Source organism: Eschrichtius robustus, chromosome 11 (assembly GCF_028021215.1).
Source record: "Eschrichtius robustus isolate mEscRob2 chromosome 11, mEscRob2.pri, whole genome shotgun sequence".
NCBI classification, from domain to species: domain Eukaryota; kingdom Metazoa; phylum Chordata; class Mammalia; order Artiodactyla; family Eschrichtiidae; genus Eschrichtius; species Eschrichtius robustus.
Window position 1 is genome coordinate 83,022,592 of NC_090834.1, and position 21,673 is coordinate 83,044,264.

Below are 21,673 nucleotides of genomic sequence, written 5' to 3' on the forward strand. Positions count from 1 at the left end.
GAGAGGACCTGGACCATAGGTGACAGAGCCACAGCCTCCCAGCCGCTCACATGCCCACCGCCACTTTGCAGAGGTGGTTACCGGATGGCCTGGCCTTGTGGCAAGTCCTGCCAGAAGAACGACAGTGAGCACCACCCTTCCCTTCTGGGCCCCGTTTATCTACCCCTTGGCCACGGCTTCTCGCCTCCCTCACCATTTCTTTCCACACCTACGTGTCCCCACCCCCAAGAGATCCTCATTCAACGCCATGCATACGACCTCTCCCAGATGGGACCCACACACATCCGGGCTGCCCCTCCTGCGGTGCCATTAAATTCTCTCGAGCGGGTGCACCAGCACGGTGCCATGCTCTGGGCCAAGTTCCACAGATGCAACCACGAGCCCTGACTCTGCCTTCAGAGATGGTGCATCCAATTCAAAACTGAACTGGGCCAGGAAGGCCACGCACGGGAAAGCGTCCAACAGGAGGTGAGCGACGCTCTCCTATGAAATATAATTTGACGTCAGCAGGACCCAAAATGTTTGCAACAGTTTTAAAAGTAAAATTTACAAAAACTGATAATGTGTACCTCTAATAAGTCCTTAATCATCTATTTATTTATATCTTAAGGCCCTACTATGGGCTCAGAACTCTGCTGGCTCCTGTGAAAAATTGAGAACTCAGGAAGTGTACTGTTCCCATTTAGGGATATTTGGTATCCGTACATCTTAACAAAAACTAACATTTGTGTAACAGTTTTCATTGTCATTACCCCACCATGTTGCAGTGGGCCTGCTCCTGTTAATTTTTTTTTAAACAGATGAGGAAAGTGAGCCTCTGTTTCCTCTGTGCCTTGTCTAAGATCCTACAGCATAGCTAAAGAATGTAAATCTTAGAAATAAAATAAGGTGATCAAAACAAAATACTGGAAACTCTAGAAACAAAACCATGTTGTTTTGTGACTGACTTCCAAAGGACCAAAGGATGTGGCTCTTTTCTTGGTAATGCCGAGGGCCAACCACTGACTAGCATCCTTGACAGGTCTCCTTGGACATTCTTCCCACCAAGGTTAAATAAACTTCATCCGCCACAGTAGAGCAGAGAGTCCTGAATCAACTAACAACATTTTACCCTATTTCTTCACATACCAGAGAAGAGTTTTATACTTTCATATAACTTTCATGGAAGAATATGTAAAAATTAAATATATTTTTTGAACATGCATGTATTAAGAACCCTTATTATTCCCAAGGTTTTTTAATGTAGTCTTCCTTTGCAGAGAGGGGAAAATTATTTCATATATATATATCATATTACATAGTTGTCTAAATGCACAAAAATGAAAGTAGTAATGCTTAACAAAAAATAAGCTTGTCCTTGCTAAAACTCAGTCTACAGGCCATCTAGAACTCTTCCACATACTAAAAGAGCTTTATTCAATTCAAGAAACTTAAGTTCCACCGGCACCCGACTGCCCTTTTGTGTCTCTCACTTCCTCTTAGAGCAAGTAACCCATAGAAGACTTTATTTTATAGGTAAATCAATAAAAACCCCGGCAATAGTTACATTTCCTGAGCAAAGTTTATCCTGACAACCTAGTCATTTATCTTCTGGCACTAAACACATGTAATATCTAGCCATATGAGGAAACATGTTACAGCTTAAAAAAAAAAAATTACAGCTAACATCAACCAACAAATATTGACCTTCTACTACAAGCCAAACACCATAGGTATGGCAAAGTTAAGTACTGAGTTTTCCCAAGACATTTCTCATTTCTTTTCTTTTAAATAAGGATAATTCATTAAACATAAGACATCAATGGAATTTAGTTTTTATATAGGCTGATAATAAACTCAAAATAAGAAGAGATCCTTTGTCTTAACCCTTCCCTCAATTTCAAATTCAAAAATGTGGTCACTGTCACCAAAGGTCATGCAGGAGGTGTGTGACAATAAGTGCTGCTCTTAGAGGAAAGTCCACGGAGTTGAATAGACAGGTGCATACTGACACGCTTAGAGCACAAAATAACAAGGCACTCAATCCAGCATTAAATGGTGAGGGGCAGAGAAAGTGCAAGAGGAATTTGGATAAGGACCAGGGAAGGCTTCTTATGGCAGAAAGGGCTCAAAATAGACTGAATAAAATGGGTAAGCTGTGAATTGGATAGAGAGGAACTATGGTACATACTGTTGGTTGCCTACCACATACCCACTCAAGACTTTGTGGCAGAGCCTGGGTTTATTCAAATATGACTTAGCTCCATGAGTAAATTCTGATTGGTCTTAACCAATCATGCTGAGAAAAGAAATTACATACATATACTAAGAGAAAAGTCGGGAAGTATAAACGACAAAATATTAACCGTGGGTATTGCTCAGTGCAAGATAATAGGTGATTACTTTTCCTCCCTTCTCCTTATCTTTCTATGCATCCAGACTTTAAAAATTGAGTATCCATTAATTTTAGGATCATTTCCTTACAAAGGCAAGTGCATCAATGATACAAATATTTCTAGCAGCTCTAACGTAATCTTTGACGTATACATAAAGTCCAGCAGGGGAAAATGATGAACAAATTCTGAGTTAAAATTCTACTAAAGCATAAAACAATTGTGTTAAATAAGCATGACTTGACTAAGAGTGGACAATACATGAAAGAAATGACTTAGCCTATTTCCTTACTGGAAAATTCAATCATGCCAGTAGAATATTAAAGACATTTTCACTTACTTGTAGTCAGTACTACTTTTAGTCAAAGAACAAATAATTAGCTTTGATTAAAATAGGTAAATGAGCCAGCAAACTGTGGTTTCATTAGCCTCTCTACACTTTCTGAATCCCACCTGAAACACTTTAACAACGAACTGTTGATTCTCCTGCTTGATTTCCCCTAGTTGCTTATGAAACACTAACTTATCAAACCCCAATTCTGAGTATAACACATGTTTCACTGCCTCTACTTCTAAGCTGCTAAGCACTATAGGACAAAGTTACAGAGCCTGTTGGTTCCACTGTAAATTTATATTATCTAGGCTTTAACCTTCCTATTCTTCAGTGATCCTTTGTTCATTTCAGGTTGACCCAAGTAAACAAACATTTCCTACAGTTGTCTACTCACTAGGTTCCAGTGAGCCGTGATAACTAGGGTTTCTTTCTCTCAGGCGTGTCTTCCTTCCCCCTTCTGCTCCCTTTGGGGGACTTCTTCTCTATTCCAGGTGGTCCTAGTGAGGATGAGCCCAGGACCCAGGATGGACCATACCAACCCAAACAGAAGAGAGTGACTGGTTCAAGGATAGGCACATGAAGCCAGCCTGGCCAACGAAAGTTCTCCTAGGACTCTTCTGCTGAAAGCAGCAAGGAAGACTTTAGATATTCATCTTGGATCTCAAGATGCAAAGATGTACGTGGGGGCTGCTGAAGGTTATTTCTCCCACTATAGAACAAAGAACAAAGCCAAAACACAAAAGTAGAGACAACTGAAGCTGAGAAATGGAAAGCATGAGAAAACTCTCTCAACTGTGAAACCTCGAGATCCAGGACAATCTGAAGCCAATTCCACCTCTAGACTTCCTAGATCTACATGAAACAATAAATCTTCTATGCCTCAGCTGGGTTTTTGTCTCTTACACCCTGTGGACTCCTGTCAGATACTGGACATATTCCAAACTTTATCTTCTCTCCCCAAACCAGAAACTACCTACTAGCAGACCCCAAATGCCTGCTTCATGATGAACTTCTTTATCCCAAAGTTACTCTCACAACCCTCAGTAGAAATGACTCTTAAAAAAAACACAACTTAAATTCAAGGCCTTTTCTCATAATCTGGCTGTGGGCACCTTTCTCTAGCATGTCAATGTTGAGCCTTCATTTCTTGTGAAAAACCTCCCCTCCTGCAGCTCCCCGGGCACAGTTCTGCCCTAGTTCTCCTGCTCCTCTGGCACTCGGTCTTCTTCCCACACCCTGATTCAAGTGTTTCCCAACAAGTTGTCTTTGGCCTCCTTCCTTTTCCTTCTACCCTCTCTCCCTTGGCAAGCTCTTTCAACCTAATGTTTCCAGTAATCCCCTCAAAATAAAAGACTCTAAAATCTATACCCATGAAACTCCATTCTATAATCCACACCCATAAATCTCTAGTCTCAACTCCACACCTATATTTCCAGACACCCCTACCCACCTCTCACCTAAATTCAAGATGTATGTTCAAAAACTGCATATGCTGTCTTCTCTTCTGAAACAGTTTCTCTTTCTGCATGGTCTTTCATTTTGTCAAAGCACCACCAGACTCCTGGTAATCTAAAAATGAAGTGTTATCAATGACACCCCCTGTCATCCCAGCTGAGATGTCCTCTTGCTTCTATTCCCATAACATCTTTGGCTGAGTTCCCTCCTCCCTCTCACTGCCTCTCATCTACCCTAGTTCAGAGTCTCACAAGTCTCACCTGGACTATTGCCATTATCATCTTCATCTGTCTCCTACCCTCTCTCAATCCCAAGCATCCTAACCTCTGATATGAGATTATACTGATGGAAGGTCACATCTGATCAAGTCATTTCCTAGCTCAAAAAACTTCCATAGCCACTCAAAACTTGACACCCCTCCATGAGTCTGCCAAGAAAGGTCCTCAGCCTGGCCCTGAACTCCTTTCAAGGTTTCTTTCCCATAATTTCCTTTCAGGAATTCAGCCCTAAACTCAGACCAAATACCACAGCTTTCCTCCTCCCTATCCCAGTCTGTCGCCATATCTTTGCTCATCCTCCTTTTTCCACATCTCCTCATGAATAGCTCCTACTATCCCTCGAGGCTCTCCAGAAATGCCAGCTCTTTGATGAAGTCTTCCTTAATCTTTTTTGCTTGAAGTTATTTCCCTTCTGCTTTGAACTCCTGTAACTCTACACCACCATTCACTCATCTCTCTCGAAGGCAAGAATCCCAGTTTAATTCAACACTGCACATAGCGCTTTACCTAACACAAGTTTGGTGAATCAATGGATTGTCTAATAAGTCTTTCCTCATCCTTTCCACATCTACCAGGCCCATTACTAACATGCTGTGTGACCTTGGGAAAGTTACTCAACCTCTCTGAGGAAAAACTCAGCTTCCTCATCAGCAAAATGGGAATAAATATAGCTTACAGAATTTTATGAGTTAAAACAAACCAATGGTTGTTCTAGGAGGGCCTATCTGGTACATAGTAGGGCCAATTAGTACAAGGTCCCTCCATTTCTCTTTTCATCCTTATAACCTAATCTGAGAGCTCTCCACATGACACACAGGGAATGGTATGCATCAGAGCATTGATACTCCTCTGTGAGATGATTATGTACTTCCCAACAGCAAGTGTAGGGATCATCGCTACCAAGTCATCCTATCAGAGCACTAAAAAGTGGGACAAGAGAATGCTTCAAAGAATGTAATATTTTTAACTGTCAAATATCACTGGAGCAACTGAGGAACTCTTTTGCCTTTTGGGGGAAATTATTGCAGTTGATAAAACTTATCTGAGAAGCCCTTCATCAAGGGAGTAAATGTTAAGCAAGTCAAACGTTAGTTTGGAAGCAAAGGAAATTCCTTCTAAGTACTGGAAGAGAACAATCCTCAGCTATTTTCTAGAACTCTAAACAACCCAGTAAGACTATTTGAGACTACTTATGCATCTCAGAGATATGAAAGGTGACAGGATATAGTGGACATGGCACTGAACTAGGTAGGTCTAATTCTGGCTCAGATACATACTCACTGTGGCACTTGGAACAAGTCACTCATCTACTGCTGAGCCTTGATATTCTCATCTATAAGATGGTGTGGCTAGACCAGAAAACCTCATTCTAGGAAGACCTCCTTGTTAACAAGTGTTTTGTTCAATGAACTTATTACTAAGGGAAATGTTGGGCAGCCAACCACCTTTGATGGTTAGCTGTGAGCATAGTTAGAATTGTAGACGACAGTAAACAGATGTCCTCTTAAGCTTCCTTCCAATCCTGTGCCTCTTGAGGCAGTATCACAGCTTAGAAATTAAGAGGAAAGACTTGAATCAGATCGGCATGTATTCAGATCCTGGCTCTGCTATTTACTATATGACCCAGGGAGTTTTTCACCTCTCTAAAACTTCCATGTCCTCATCTATAAATCAGGGTGATGATAAATTCTATCTGCCTCATTGGGACAGGGGTCTTGTGAACATTAAACCAGATAGTATGCACTAAGTTTTTGGTACATAATAAACTCTCAGTAAACGTTGGCTGCCATTATTATTTCTATTGAACCCTAAAATAATTTCCCTTTGCCAGGCTTGACCAATTTTAATTATATGCAGTAACTCAAATAGAGACCACAAAACATAGTTTTAGAAATTCGAAATGGATTAGCACGACAGCAAACAGGTGCAACTTGTGTTTCTAAATTGTATCCTGAACCAGAATTTTTTTTTTTTTTTTGCTATAAAGAATATTAGTGGAACAGCTATCAAATCTGAATGAGAATTACAGACCAGATAATACATATCAATGCTAGTTTTCTGAGTTTGACAACAGTACTGCAATTATTTAAGCAAACGTCCTTGTGTTTTTGGAATAAACAATGCACTATTTAGCGGTAAAGGAAAATTATGATTACACCTTACTTTCAAATGGTTCAGAAAAAAATGTACACACGTTGAATATTGTGTGCATGTATGTGTGTGTATACAGTCTTATATGTAAGTATTGGCTAAATTAAAGTATTTAAAATTTTTAGTTTTGACCCACTCTGTATCTCCCTGTTCAAATTACTTACTAGTCCTCTTTTGTAAAGTAATGCCTCTACTTAGAATTAATTGTCCTACGCACCAAAAAAACGAGTACTCAGAGACCTAATTTTCACTTTAGCATTGCAAAGAGTTCTAAAGTCAAAGTACATTTTGACATGGATAGAACTAGCCCAGTCTTATAGTATGTATTAAACAATAACTGTGCAAGTGCCAAAGCTGGCAACGGTTTCCACTGCTGTTGCAACATCTAAGCTCAAAGTAACATCCGTGGATTTCTCAGTGGGAGCCTACAGAAAAGTAGTTGGATATTCCTTCTGCTGTTTCTAATTAAATCAATTTCACAACTCCACATTTCAGCCATTCCTTAAATGGCTACCAATGCCCTGACAGGTCCCAAGGAGAGCCAAAAATAGTTGCGGCGGCATCACATCAGACAACCAATCCTGTGGATGCTAAATTAATATTTTCCCAAAATTCTGCTTTTCCTTTCACGTCGCTAACAGAAACCTATATCGGCCCACTCCAATTCCCATCTCCGGGCAAAACAACCTCTCCCCCAAATACTTCAAGAAAGACTGCAATATTTAAGGGGATTAGTGAAATTTACATTACTCATGTCAGTGTAGCACTTCATGGTCACAAAGCACTTTTACGTAAATAATCCCCTCTTCCCTTTACAATACTACTGTGAAGAGTCCCATTTTAAAGAGTAGGAAACTGAGGTGAGAAAATCAAGAGACTGTCCCAAGATTCTAGGCATTTTATGGATTGAATTCAGGGCCAGATCCTATGTTTTTAGATACCCAGAGAAAGAAGGGGGAAAAAACATCAGTGAATGGCATCTAGTCATTCAGGACAAAGAATCCTAGTCGCCTCCCTCTAGCTCACCCTCATACCCAATTCAACTCCTTCAGGATAAAGTCTAGACTCCTCAGCTTAAAAAAGTTCCCTGATGATCTGGCCACATCTCCTAACATTTCTCTACCTTTCAGTATTTCACATTTCTCTGTATTTCAACTGGAATAACTAACAACTTCCTAACACTTCCTAAGTGTCCTAACACTTCTGAAATGTCTACCTCCATGCCTTTGCACATGCTATAAGGGTCTTCCTGGAGCGCCCTTACTACCCATCCTCACCTGGCTAATTCCCATGTGTCCTTCAAGACTCAGCTGAAGCTATTCTGGAAAGCTTTTCCCAAATCCTCCAGTCTCAAGTAAACAGGTTATTTCAGGCTTCTGCTGACCCAGCATTCACTTGTTGGACAGTCTTTACCATGTTGCACCAAGTGTTGGTTCCACCTCTCCCTCTGGACCCATGTTATCCAACTGAACTTTCTGCAATGATGGAAACTTTCTATATCCACACTGTCCATCACAATAGCCACTAGCCACAGGTGGTTACTGAGCACGTGAAAGATGGCTAATTCAACTAAAGAACTGGGTTTTTAATTTAATTTTAATTTTTGTAAATCTAGATTTAAATAACCACCTGTGGCTACAGCACAGCTCTAGACTGTCAGCTCCAAGGACAAACACCATACTTACTTGTCTCGGTATCCCTGGCACCCACCACAGGACCTGGCACAGAGCAGGATTCAGTCTTTGTCGAAAGAATAAGTGAATGTGTAAGTATCTATAAACACTTATTAAGTTGGGAAGTGATTCCACCCAATATTCCCAGCATTCTGGATTATCATATAAAATTCGGCCAAACCAGTCACATCTTGTAAAGTACACCTTATTAACTATCATGGGGAAAAAAAAAAAATCCTCAGTAAATCACTCATTTCTGCTCAGGGCACTTTAGCTTCACAATCACGCTTAAATGACTTCCAGATGACTTCTGGACAAAGGGTGACGCTGTTTATGAAATATTACAATACTCATGCAGCATCATTTTGGAATGTCGAACTCAACTGCAGTGTTTTATAAAGAAAAAACATGGGCTTCTTACCCTGATTCTATTAACATAGAAAAGAAATTCCCTTGAATGCCTTAAGTATTCCCAGCATATTAAAGAATATTCTGAAGAATTCTGTAAAATTAACCATCAACTCTCCTGACTGAATTCATTTTTGAAATCCCATACAGTATTTGGAGAAGCTGTACAGACTTGATTTGATGGGCTTCCTCACTGCCATAAGCAGAATGCAGAGAGAACATGACCTCCTACAAAGAACTAGCAGTCAAATCCAATTTGGTTCCAATTAAAACTCTCGGTTGACAGAATTCATGAGCTTGACATATGCTCGGTCATTTGAGATTTTAAGAAATCCAAGATGCGAACTTCACAAAGCAGAGATTAACCAGGGCAGACTCTGCATCCAGGCACCCACTACCAAATCCCTCCGAGTGCCCTGGCTGGCAACCAAAGGCATCGACAAACTGGTCGGCACGCACCACCCACCCAGAGCAAGGAGGGCTTCTCCATTTCCCACCACCGCCCACCCAGAGCAACGAGGGCTTCTCCATTTCCCACCTGGTACGTCTCACATTCCTGGTGGTGATACAACGGCTGAACAACTGCTCATTAATGGCCTTTCGCTGAATAATTACTTCTGTAAAGGGAGACTAATCCTAAAGTCTAAAACTGTATGTGAAATAAAAAGAAATAGGTGAAGCATCCTAGAGCTTGATTGGGAGGGTGAGAAGTGAGGGATTCAAATACCTAGTTCACTGCTTTTTCATTGAATTTAAATGTTTAATTAAAACTGAAGAGTTATGTCTTACAAAAGAATTAATGTTCACTCAAGAAAAAAAAAGGCAAAAATAAAGTAAAACATACATTTAAACCTTGTACCAATGGCAACAGTTGGTATATAGGCTGCAGCTTTGTTTCCCCTTTAGGCACTTTTAAAATAGTGAAATAAATACCAGCCAGCATTTACATAACACTCACTCTGCTTCATGCACTGTCCTAAGTATTTAATTCATTCATTCATCTATTTAATTCATTCTGTCTTATCTGCACCTTAAAGACAAAGAAACTGAACAGAGGGAGGTTAAGTAACTTGACCCAGTTCACAAGCTTGGAAGTGGCAAATAACCTCTGTCCAATTTTTTCTGTGGGAACATTATGTTCAACTAAGCAGTGTGGGAAGGAAAACTTCTCCTTAACTTCACTAAATCCTTAACTGCTGTTTCAATACTCTGTCCGAAGAGGCGAGCACAACCTGCTTGGCTTATATTTGATTCCTGTTCCCCATGTGCGGGGAGGGGCCGGGTTAAGATAGGAGACAGTCACTGACTTGGATCTAATACTCAACAGCTGGCTGTAGGGCACAATCCGTAATATGAATTTAGATTCCTTCAGGGCCATAGCTCTTTGATGTTCTTACCATCAAACTGTCACCTTCTTGCCTCTACATATTACATAACCCACTGGCTTAGCCGTTTTTAAAAGCCTCCATTTAACTTGAGTCAACTCTGCTTTTATTTTTTTAACCTGTGTTCTTAAAATCTATCGTTCCCAATTCCTATAAAATCTAAAAGTGCTTATTTTGATGATGAACTTCAAATAAGTGTGGAGAGCAAAACAAAATGGAGGTTGTAACAGGTGGAAAGAAATTTTCCCCCATGTAAACTGTTAAATTGGAAATTTTAAACTGTTAACTTTCCAATTTTGGAAACTGTTAAATTGGCAGTGAGATGCCACTGCCAAGTTCGGAAACAGCCTTAATGTTAAAGGTGTTCTCAGAGACCTGTAAGATGCACCACGCCCTCATCCCAACCCCCAAGACCACTTGCCAATGTCCAAGGAGACAGTTTTCTGCTCATTCACGTAGAGGCTGTCTGCCGCATCATGACCCTGAAATACTTTGGATTATTCTTCATGGTTCTGTTATCCACACAGCAAGTCCTGTGGCAACCACGGTAATTACACTGCAGCCTTGTTATCTTGGGATAACACTGTAATTAACCTGTGTCACTGCAGCATTCATGGTCATAATAATTGCGGCAAAAAAAGTCCTATGGAAGTAGCATTTTTCGTTCTGGCTTTCAAAAATAACTTCAGCAATCATACTTCTTAAAAACTCAAATTTGTTTTGCCCCAAAACATATGATTTCCTCTGTACAAAGGCCACTGAACCAAGCTCTCTGAGCGCCCCCTGAGAAACGGTAGACTATCTCTGTCATAAGAGCTCCCAAAGAGAACAGGAGAAACAAACAAATAACCAAAAAACATTTCTCGAAAGAATACTTACAGCTCCTCTAGAAAAGGGAAGTTCTTAAATGCATCTTCTGGTAAGTGAGTAATGTTGTTCATGCTGATATCCCTGGAAAACAAAGTTAAGAAGATTGTTAACTAAGTGATATTAGACTTAAAGCACTTAAGTCAACAGAAAAATAATTAGGTGCTGAAATTTTGTAAAGAAACAAGAAAAATGAGCATAGAAGACAGACATAGGAATAGTCATAATTTAGCTTCAGAATGCAATGCTCAGAAAACAGAAAAGTTAAATCTTTTATTATAAATTACGTCCCATCATTTATAACATACCCAGATCCTGGGTTTTCACCCTTTAAGTATTCTTGGAAAAAAATGTCTCCAAAGACCTACAATAAGTGAGCCGGTGTGGCTTTTCATTGCTCTGGTTTTCAAAGTGCTGTACCTGATAAAAATAAACAGATGAATACCCAGAACTTGATAAAAGAGATCTGCAGGTACGGATGGCTTCTTAAGCCACTGTCTGGGATAATAAAACAGGTCCTAACTGTACCCCAGTCGTATTTTCTGCAAAACCTATAAAAGTCCTCCAGGTAATAGCTGTAAGTAGATTTCATTTTTAGCCTATGAACAGATGCAGGCTGCAAACAAGTGCATACATGACAGGTATGCGGTCCATTTCCAGTTTTTCCTTAAAGAGGCAGCAGCAAGGAGGGTGCTCACTTGACGATATCACTTGACAATTAACTAGTTTAAGCAGCTGAAAAAAATTCTTTATTAACCATTTCCTTCTTCCCTGGCAGCTGCCTTTTGAACTGGCTTTCTCCTTCCACACTCTACTTAATCTGGACACTGTGAAAGGCAGCTGAAGGCAGCCTCACCAGGGACAGCCCCCGCAGGCTCTGGGTTGCCTGCCTTACCCAGATGCCTCTGCCTCTTATTTGCTGTTAAATTATCTGGCTCAGCCCAGAGGTCTCTCCTTTCTAGAAACCACCATGAAAATTCACACGTGTGACTTTCCCACAACTGGATTAGACATAATAGTCTAAGGAGGTGGCAGAGACATCAAGCACACAAAAACCAGCCGACAACAATACCACTGTTCTTTTCACTACTTTGGTCAGGTAAAAATTTCCTTTAAAGGACACCTTGAGTATCAAGGTAGGTGAGTCCCTTCTCCCCATCTTTCCTCTCACGAACATTTAGAAATGGTACTTGCATCTCTTCTTACTAGCCTTTCCCAAGGCAGGTTTGGAAAACTTCTTGGCTTGGGAATAATAAGAATGGCAGTTGCAAAAACAGCAGTAGCAGCTAACATGTTGAGAGTACTGATCATGGGATAAGACTGCGTATCAAATCTCACTTTACGATTGGGGAAACCAAGGCTTACTGGGGCAAAGTAACCTCCCTGAGGCCACCAACAAGTGGTGTAACAGGAAATGTGAGCTCCACAGTCCAAGATCTTAACTCCAAACTCTGAGTCTTCTAAAATATCATTTGAATCCTGCTACTTTGCTCCAGTAAGTAGTTAAGACATAAAGCAAACCCTGAGTCCTACCAAGGTTAAAAAGAGGGACGGATACTGCCTCCAAGACCTTGGCACAATCATCAATGAATCTCAGGAAGAGCGCTTCTGCTTGATGATTAAAAACAAGAGCTATAAATAGCTTTAGCCATTGAAGAAACAAAGTTCTGAAAATTCTCTGGAGACGAATCCCAAGACCATACGGATTCACATGCATTCCAAAATTGTCTATCATTAAAAACAACTCAAATTCTACTAAAGATAACTTACAAGAAAAACAAAATTAATATACTTCTCAAGGAATTATTATTTTTAAATGCAGGCCCTGATACTAATTTAATCAGCTATCATTATCCCTGGAGGAGGGGGAGGGGGAACCCTTCATTTTTCATAAACGCTGGAGCAAGGTGAGAGAGAAATAGCACCCAAATAGGGGTCAGATGGAATACTGTTTCATCCTGGGCCTCAGTTTGCTCATCTGTACAATGGGGGAGTTGAACTGATTGACTGGGGGGCTTCCTGGCCTGACATTATATACTTCTGTGATTCACTTTTTTCTTCTTTTTTTTGGTAGTTTTCATGGAGGGGCTCATCCTCTCTGATGAAGATATATGAGGTTCATTTGATGGAAAAGGCATGTTTCTGAAAAATTTACCATAACGCAAAATTTAAAGACTACTAGTTTGCCATTATAAAACTACTGAGTCACTCCCACTGGAGCACATTTGCCCTTAACCAATAAATTCACTCTTAAGAATGCAACAAAACTTTTACTCACGTTGAAAAGTAAAATAATAATGAGTAAGCAGTGATTCTGTAAAACATCACACAATTTTGGTGTTCTTTTGTCATTCCAATAAAAGGAGAAAGGACAACCATAATTTATTACTTTACAAAAGGAGGCACTCCATACTGTTTCCTCTTAAGTTTGGCACACCTGAATTCAGGTGAGTATCACAGCAACAGAAAAACTGACTGACTGCCTCACCAGAAAAAGACACATAATTATGAGAGAATTTATACCACACTCTTCCCTGCATTCCAGTTTTTAAAAATGCATACATCTATATAACTCTCTCATTTTTTTCCCCCTCAGAGTAACAAGACATAACAGGTAGCTTTGCTGTGAGCTATAAATGCAATTAGTGGGACTCCATATTTACAAACTAATATGTGTTAAACACATGGTGAGGTTTTGTTTCAAAGCTTCAGGTTCAGAAACAACACTTGTTTCCAAATTGATCTGAATTTCACAGACTCAGAGTTCTATCTTTCTAGGTGTTTTCCATCATATTTTCTAGGCCTCAGTTACAAAGCATTTGTGAATAAGGAAGAGAAAAAAGTAAATAAATAAAAGAAAGGGAGGGGGGACCTGGAAGATGTTATCTCCAGAGAAGCTCTGGAAACATGTAGTTACAGAGTATAAGGTGGGTGGGTACTCATTTAAAATAATGAGGACTAATGGTGATAAACAACCTACAGACAGCCTTAAGAGTATATTCCAGACCTGACATCACCAGTACCGACAAGAGAGCTTGAGGCTGGAAAGGATGCTGGGGGTGACGAGTTAACTGTAACCATTTACAAATGGAAGTCCTAAGCCAATAATTACAAATATATTGGGCTCATATGCCTATAAATTACTAAAATACATAAGTAAAAGAAAGTGGTCTAGAAAATTTTCAGCTAGAAGGTAACACCTCTGGGTCAGTGCCTTGACATTCCTTATGAGCACCACAATCTTGCCAGGAATATCTGTAATTAAACCGAGAGATCTACCATCCTGCGTTCCTACAAAGGAAATAAGTGTACCATAGAAAACAAAATAATCTTACAAGGTCAGAGCACCACCAACTCATAAACACCTCTGAAGAGTAATTTCAAGAGAACTGACGGCCTTACTTGAAGCCAGCCCAGCATGGATGGAAGGGCGCAGGCTTGGGAGACCAAGGCTTACCTATCAATTCACCAGCACTAGCTCTGTGATCTTGGGCAAGCTGTTCATCTTTTCTGAGTCCTAGCTTCTTCATTTGGATAAATGGAGGAAGTAGTAACTAAACCTTGTAGAATGCTGTGAAGATCAGAAAAAGTCGTCACATATAAGAAGCTAAATAAGTAACAGGTGTTATCTCATCATCCTCCGTGTTTTGGCTGCTCCTGGAAGCTGTGTGAATCTAGCGGACAGAGAGCCAGCAGGCCAAGAATCTCACCGCCTTTGGTGGCCTTCCTTCCCAGAAAAGAAACCACTTTTACACAAGGGAAACACTCAATGGTGCAGAAGGTCTAGAACCTGGAGTTGTTCCTAACTACAAAACTGGATTCTAAACTCCAGAACTCCAGGAGTCGAAGCTGTTAAGATAGAAGAGCTCTTTGAGATCAAGTACTTTGTTTTAAAAGAAAAAAGTTGAAGCCCAGTTGTTGACAGAGAAGGGAGGGAGGGAGGAAATTACATTCTTACTGGAAACTGTTAGAGAAGGACCGGAAAGACAAGAGCCATTTTCAAAAAGATCAGGAGGACCTCCAGCGGGGTAAGTGATGAAGCAGGGGACAGAACCTAGAGCTTTTGCTTAGTAGGGGGAAAATGCCTGAATGTATCTTTTCTATACATACTGGTTCCCTAACAGATTTCTTTATAGTTGGGCCTTTCAAGGTACACCAACTGGTACAGGGCACACACCTGCATATCACACCCAATGCAATATTCCCCAATTTTTACAACAGAGATCAAAAATGCAAAAGCACATCACCCCACGAGGAAAATAAAGGTGAATGCTCCAACAGCAGCAGTCACTGATTTCAAAATTAACAGTGAAATGGTGCAATTGTTTAATTGAAACTGCTAAATCTCCCCAGTGCCTAAACTCTCATCTTTTTTTTCCCTCATAAAATTCATTAACATTAAAGTATCTACAGAGTAGAGAGGAACATCATGTTTCAACAAGGTACCTTTTAAAATCCCTGTAAAATGCTCCCAAAGCGAGCCTAACCTGTTTGCTGATGGCCCAGCGTGTACCACCGTGGACTCTGCCACCACATGCTTGCTGGTCTGGGCCTTTTGCCATGGAATTATTTAATTTTAATATACTGTGATTGACCCATGTTATCTAACTTTGAATAAACCTTCCTATTTGTGTTAGATAAAACTGCACTGCTGCTGCCATAATGTTAATAGTAAGTCAAATATTACCCGGCAGTCTGAGAATTTGATAAATTATGTTTAATAAATTACAAACAGGTTCTAGAGAAAACATCATTCTCTAATATATTCTCCAGAAAGTGGTGGTGATGTCCTTAAACTCAACAGACACATGCTGATAATGATTAAGAACTAATGCTATTCCAATGACTTTTCTAGGGTCTTGTCATCCACCAAAAATCTTCAGGCCGCTCTCCAGTTAACAGATGTCTACTGTCTGAACAAAAACAAAAAACTAAACCTAAATTTGAAAAATGGCCTGGGTAGAACACATTGGAAGGGAATGTCTCTCTCACGCACAAGTAGTGTAGATAACACACACACGACCAAAGTTCTAGACAAAGCTTACATAGAGTTTAATTTCTTTATTGACAGGGTTCCATATCTTTGGGCAAGTGATCTCTTTTGCTCCCTACTTTTATAATAACAAAGCGACCTATGTTCACTGTTTTTAAAGAACTGAAATACAGGGAAAAGCATCCACAATATCAATACCCAGAAATAACCACTGTCCTATTTCATGGGTGTCATTCCAGGTTCTTTTTCTCTGGATGGTATGTATTTTCGCCAACATGAAATGCTATCGTTCTGAACATATGTATCTCCTGACACCTAAGATTCTTCATTTGCAAAATGGAAAAAAAATTCTCTGAAAATATATTTTAATGAAAGCATAAGTACTTAGTATATCTCAATGCTATTTTTGGCAGGCCATACATCATGGGAGGGGAGCTTCACACCTGGAAGTCACCGTGCCAAAAGGAAAAGAGGTTAGTTAAGTCTCTTTTCCAGAGACAAGGAGACATACTGTCATCCATTTAACAAATATGTACAAAGCACCCAATTATCCACATAGGTGCAAAGCACTGTGCTAGGATGGTGAAGTTTTATATCAAAAGATATATTCACAGTTCTCTTTTTTACTTTCTTTTAATTAAAATCCATCACTCCACTCTATTCTTAACTTATTACCGCTTGAGACACTGTTGCAATGTGTAATTAAGTTTAACCTTTCTAAAATGCATTCTTGCATTCTGGAAGCAATAAGAACAGCTACATATATGTAAAGACACTGCTCTTTAGTTACACTGCAGAAATGGGGCCAAAATGGTATGGATGCCATTTTAGTCAGATTTTGCTCTAGAGATATTTTTCTGACCTTACGTGTTTTTGCACTGCTAGAATCCAACTAGATGGCATGATGGACACCCTTCTGATGCCATGTGAAATATCTCTACTCCCATTTTAGGCAGCAGGATAAATTGGCTCCATACTATCTGGCATCTTCCCTGGTGTTTCAAGCACAAAGGCTCAGCGCTTCCCAGCGGACAGATCCAAAACTTGATTCTCCAAGCCCTGCAATCCTTAAGAGGAGAACTGCTACAACAACCATACTGTCACTTAAAAGATAAATGTTAATCACTGCCAAGAAGAGTTACCACCGTGTAAAGTCATTATCTGTTTAAGGTATTTGAATATCCTAGTATATAGTCTTCAAATCTTAAAAAATAATAAAAATACAGTAAAAAGTTTTGGCTACAGGAGATATAGAGAAGAATGTTTAATTCATTTTATGATCTTCTACTTTCATGGATTAAAACCCCTGTTTTAGAACCTTTTAGCATTTTTCCATTAAAGACTTCCAAAGCTCTATTGCCACTGTTATGAAAATGAAAAAATACAAAACAAACTGGAAGAAAACATTTGCAAAACGCTATGGGATAAAGGATTTGTATCTATAACACAGAAAGAACTCTCAAAACTCAATAATAAACCTGATTTTTAAATGGACAAAAATATTTGAATAGGTGCTTCACCAAAGATGATCACACAAATGGCGAAAAGCACATAAAAAGATGTTCAACGTTAGTCATTAGGGAAATGCAAATCAAATCACAATGAGATAGCACTCAGCTATTAGAATGGCTAAAATGAAAAAAAAAAAATCTGACAATAACAAGTGCTAGTGAGGATATAGAAGAACTGGAACTTTCATACACTGCTAGTGGTACAACCACTCTGGAAAACAGTTTGGCAGTTTCTTATAAAATTAAACATGTAATTATGACTATGACCCAGCAATGCTAAGTATAAATGGATGGGTTAGGAGAAAGGTTGGCTACAAAGGGAAAGTTTGGCCCACTGGAAATGCTCTATATATCTTGATTTTGACTGGTGGTTACATGATTGTATACCTTTATCAAAACTCTTAGAACTGTATACTAAAAGTATGTATTTTACTGTATGTATCAATAAGTTAAACGTCAATTCTTGTGTTGGCCTTTTATAAATAAGTATATATATGATACTACCTCTTCACGTTTCTCCCACAGGAAAAAATAATTCATCCTGTGGCTAGAAATCCTCTTTTCCAGGACTTGCCCAAAACCAAATAACGTGATGCACAGCACTGGCTTGGCTTCAGAGTCAGGAAACCTGCAGGTTTTTTGCGTTTTGTTTTGTTTTGTTTTGTTGCCTTTTTTGCTGTTTTTTGGTTGTTTTTCCAGCCTCTGCTATCCACTTGCAGGACACTGGGCCAAGCCTCTTCATTCTCTCTTTACTGAGCACCTATTAGGTTTGCAACTGACTGTATGCTGGGTCCCAGATAGATAAAGACAAATAAGACAGAGTGTTTATTATCCTAAGGGCGTTCTGCAATAACAAAGCAGTAAGTAAGTACTGTGATCTGCGTGGCAGAGCGAGGGAAGATGGTCAACCTAACGTGGGACCAGAGAGAGACTTCCAAAGGCAGGGCAGTGGTGCCAAGTTGGAAAGGGCAGACATTACTTTATAGAGAGCTGCTATTTCAATCTCTGGTCTCACTCGTGTCGGCACTATTTCCCAGCAGAGATGCAATTGGCTTTTGTGCGGGCCAGTTCTTCGTTATGCAAGACAGTCTTGCTCGCTATTGGGTGCTTGGCATCCCTGGTGCCCCGGTGCACTAATTAGTGCAACCGAAACATTCCCCAAACGCTTCCAACCTTCCCGCAGGAAGCAGGCAGCACAGAGAGGGATGTGAAATCTATTCAGCGGGTGACAAACGGCATCTTTTAAAAAGAAATATAAGGAATGGTTAATATCAAAGTTAAGCACATCACACAGAAAAAGAATAAATATTGTTTCATGACAGTTATTTAGATTTCATATATATATATTGGGTCATGATGTAAAACGTAGTCATTACTGGATTCATAGGAAAAAAAAAAATTTAAAGCCTCTGAATCAGATAACTTGTTTGTTTGGGTAGAGGGTGCCTTCCAGGCAGTGAGAATATCATGTTAAATGAGATAAGACCAGAGTGGTCAAAGAGATAAAACTACACAGGAATTGGGGTATTACAAGCACAATGGATATAACTGGCAAGAGAAGCTACCAAGGCAAGCAGAAAGTATGTCCCCAAAGGCCTTTGTGTGTGACCTCTAGAAATCACAACTTTATTCTAAAAGCATGGAAAGCTGCCAGAGGAAGTTTAAGCATGTCATGTTTGCTGCAGAAAGATCATTTTAGCAGCCATCTACTGCCATGGGATGAAAGGAAAGGACGTTATTAGGAAGAAGAAATCCCAGCTCCTCTGGAACTCAACCTCCTCTACTGAAAAATATTCTGTACTTGCTAACTTCGAAAGTCCTTTCCAAATCTATCATTATGACTCCTCCTTTGGCATTCCTGCTCCTGCACATTCCATGCATAATTAGTAGAAAATAAGAAACCCTGCGATTCACTTTTTCCCTGATTCACTTTTTCCCTATACGTGCAGGCACATTTGCTTGCGTTAGCCAGTGTGTGAGTGAGGACAGACTTAGACATAACCACTTCAGAATTACAAGGGTTCAGCAATTAAGAAAGATGCATGACTTCATTTCCAAAGGTAATATTTTATGCTGTAATTGTTTATGGTCTCGGTGAAGCAATACAGCCTAGGAGACACTGAAGGGTGTGTTCTTCAAGGAGACGCTAACCCAACAAGGTAGAAAAGAGAGAGAGCGAAACACCAACGTGTAAACCTCACACCGCCACGAAAGGCATGTGTCACGTAAATTACACATCCTCAAAAGGGTAACTTAAAAAATAAAGCTAGTTAGGCTAATGCAATAGTATTTTCTAATATTGAAAGAAGTTCCACTTGTTTTCGGGGCTTTTTTTGTTTTCTGTCTTTTTAAACAGAGCCTGTTTTCAAGTGTGAGATGTGTTCTAAAGAGGAAAATATAAAATACTCTAAATCCGGAGCACTGTTTACTAAATGGCAAAGAACAATGAATACCAAAGACAAAAAAGAACATTCCTTTCTATAGTTTGATCGAGGACCCCTAGCATCTGGCATCACATGGAACAGACAAGGGTTAAACTATAATATTCCTTGTTTTCTTGCTACTGAACGGGTGTTCGCAGGCATTCTTTGGGTGTCAACGGCTGTTCTGGTAACCCTAACGATGACAAAACAGTGCTCATTACCAGCCAAGACACACAGACAAAATGCAATTTCAATAGTCCATTTAACATCAACAAGAAGGATTGTTAAGGATTGTCGTCTGGGCTGATTGGAAACACTCAGTTACTTCATCCTAGCAGACAAAATGCACTATTCACAAAGAAATCAATCCCACAGCATTTATTTTGGTAAATATTCTAATTAACTAAACGGTTGATGTTTTATTATAGCTACACTTATTAACACCACTGATAGGAAAACATTACCTCATGGTCCTTGCCTTCAGACATGCATACCCACCCACGAAAACTGCTGTTTAGACGCTCATTTTTTTAAACTTCAGCTCACAACCAATTAATGGGCAGTGAAATCATTTTAATGGTTAATAGCCAACTTTTTTTTTCAATTGAAATAAGAAGGAATAGAGAATAAAATAGAAAAATATCAGAATGCATCAAATGTAATAAAGGTAAGTATTGTCTCACGAAATTTTGTTTGTGCACTTGTGGGCTTCTGTCTTCCTGATGGCAAAGTCTCAAGTTCATATATATCGTGTAGTTTTAAGTTCATATATATGGTCTGTGTAATATAGCAAGAACCATGAGTTCAAGGACTTGGCTATTCAAGCCAAATCTTTTTATTCCTCCTGCCAAATGGATTCAAAACTACAGCTGCTTCCCCAGCACCACCAGGTTGGCAGAATGGATTTAGTAACCTTTAAAGTACTTCCTTCAAGTACACCCCAGTACTTTCATATTTTAGTGACATCGGTTTTCTAAAACTGACAGTAGCAGTATGAGAGAATGTCACAATGAGCTACCCTGAACTTTCTTTATTAAAAAGAGAGAGAGGGAGGGAGGGAGAGGAAGAGACATACAGGCACACATTTAAAAGACTTTATCACAGTATTACTTTTCAACTGTTTCAACAGAACTGTGGATAAATCAGCTGAGTTAGCTAAATTTCTACTTGGCTACCCTGGGCTCTATCGAGATTTCTAGAAATATATGATAACAGCGTGACAAATTTCCACTTACATAAAATGCATAAAATGTTTATAAATAACCTGACAAGACCATCCTTCAATAATGTAGTGATTTGAAGGTTAAAAACAAAAAAGACCCCCTCACCAAAAAATCTACACTCCAGTAAATCCTTTCTAATGCCCCAAATCCAAAAGGGGCCTCCCAATAAACACTGTTTGCACATCCAATAATCATCCCAGGCAAGAGGAGCTTCAATTTCCAAGACACTGAGGCACTGACCTCATTATGTTGAGGCAAGACGAAAATTCCAAATGATGAGGCAGTCTATACCCTGAAGGCCAGCTGCCAACCGTCAAGGCCTGAACCCAGGGGTAGACTCTGGGGTTTCACCATCCCTGTAATGCATGCTTTGTGGGGCAATTGCTTCCCTTCAAGCCAGGAGGCATGCAATACACACACACCACACACACCCTCCCCCTTCTCCACTCTGATGGCCATTTTTTAAAAGGCTTATAAAGTGTATTCTATCCATAGAGGAATGACTCAAAATTGTAACTGGGATGACTCAATCATTTCTGTTGACTATTAGACAACAGACATTGATAATGCCAGTTGATAAAAAGTCATTCAAGATATTCC

General features: G+C 39.7%; 1 protein-coding gene across 1 annotated transcript in view; it reads right to left on the reverse strand.

Moving 5' to 3' along the window:
* Positions 1-21,673, reverse strand: part of LGR4 (leucine rich repeat containing G protein-coupled receptor 4) — a 96,604-nt gene that overhangs the window by 33,894 nt on the left and 41,037 nt on the right. The window contains exon 2 of the mRNA XM_068556773.1: positions 10,936-11,007. Within this exon, the coding sequence (XP_068412874.1) occupies positions 10,936-11,007 (72 nt within the window). The remainder of the gene's footprint in view (positions 1-10,935; positions 11,008-21,673) is intronic.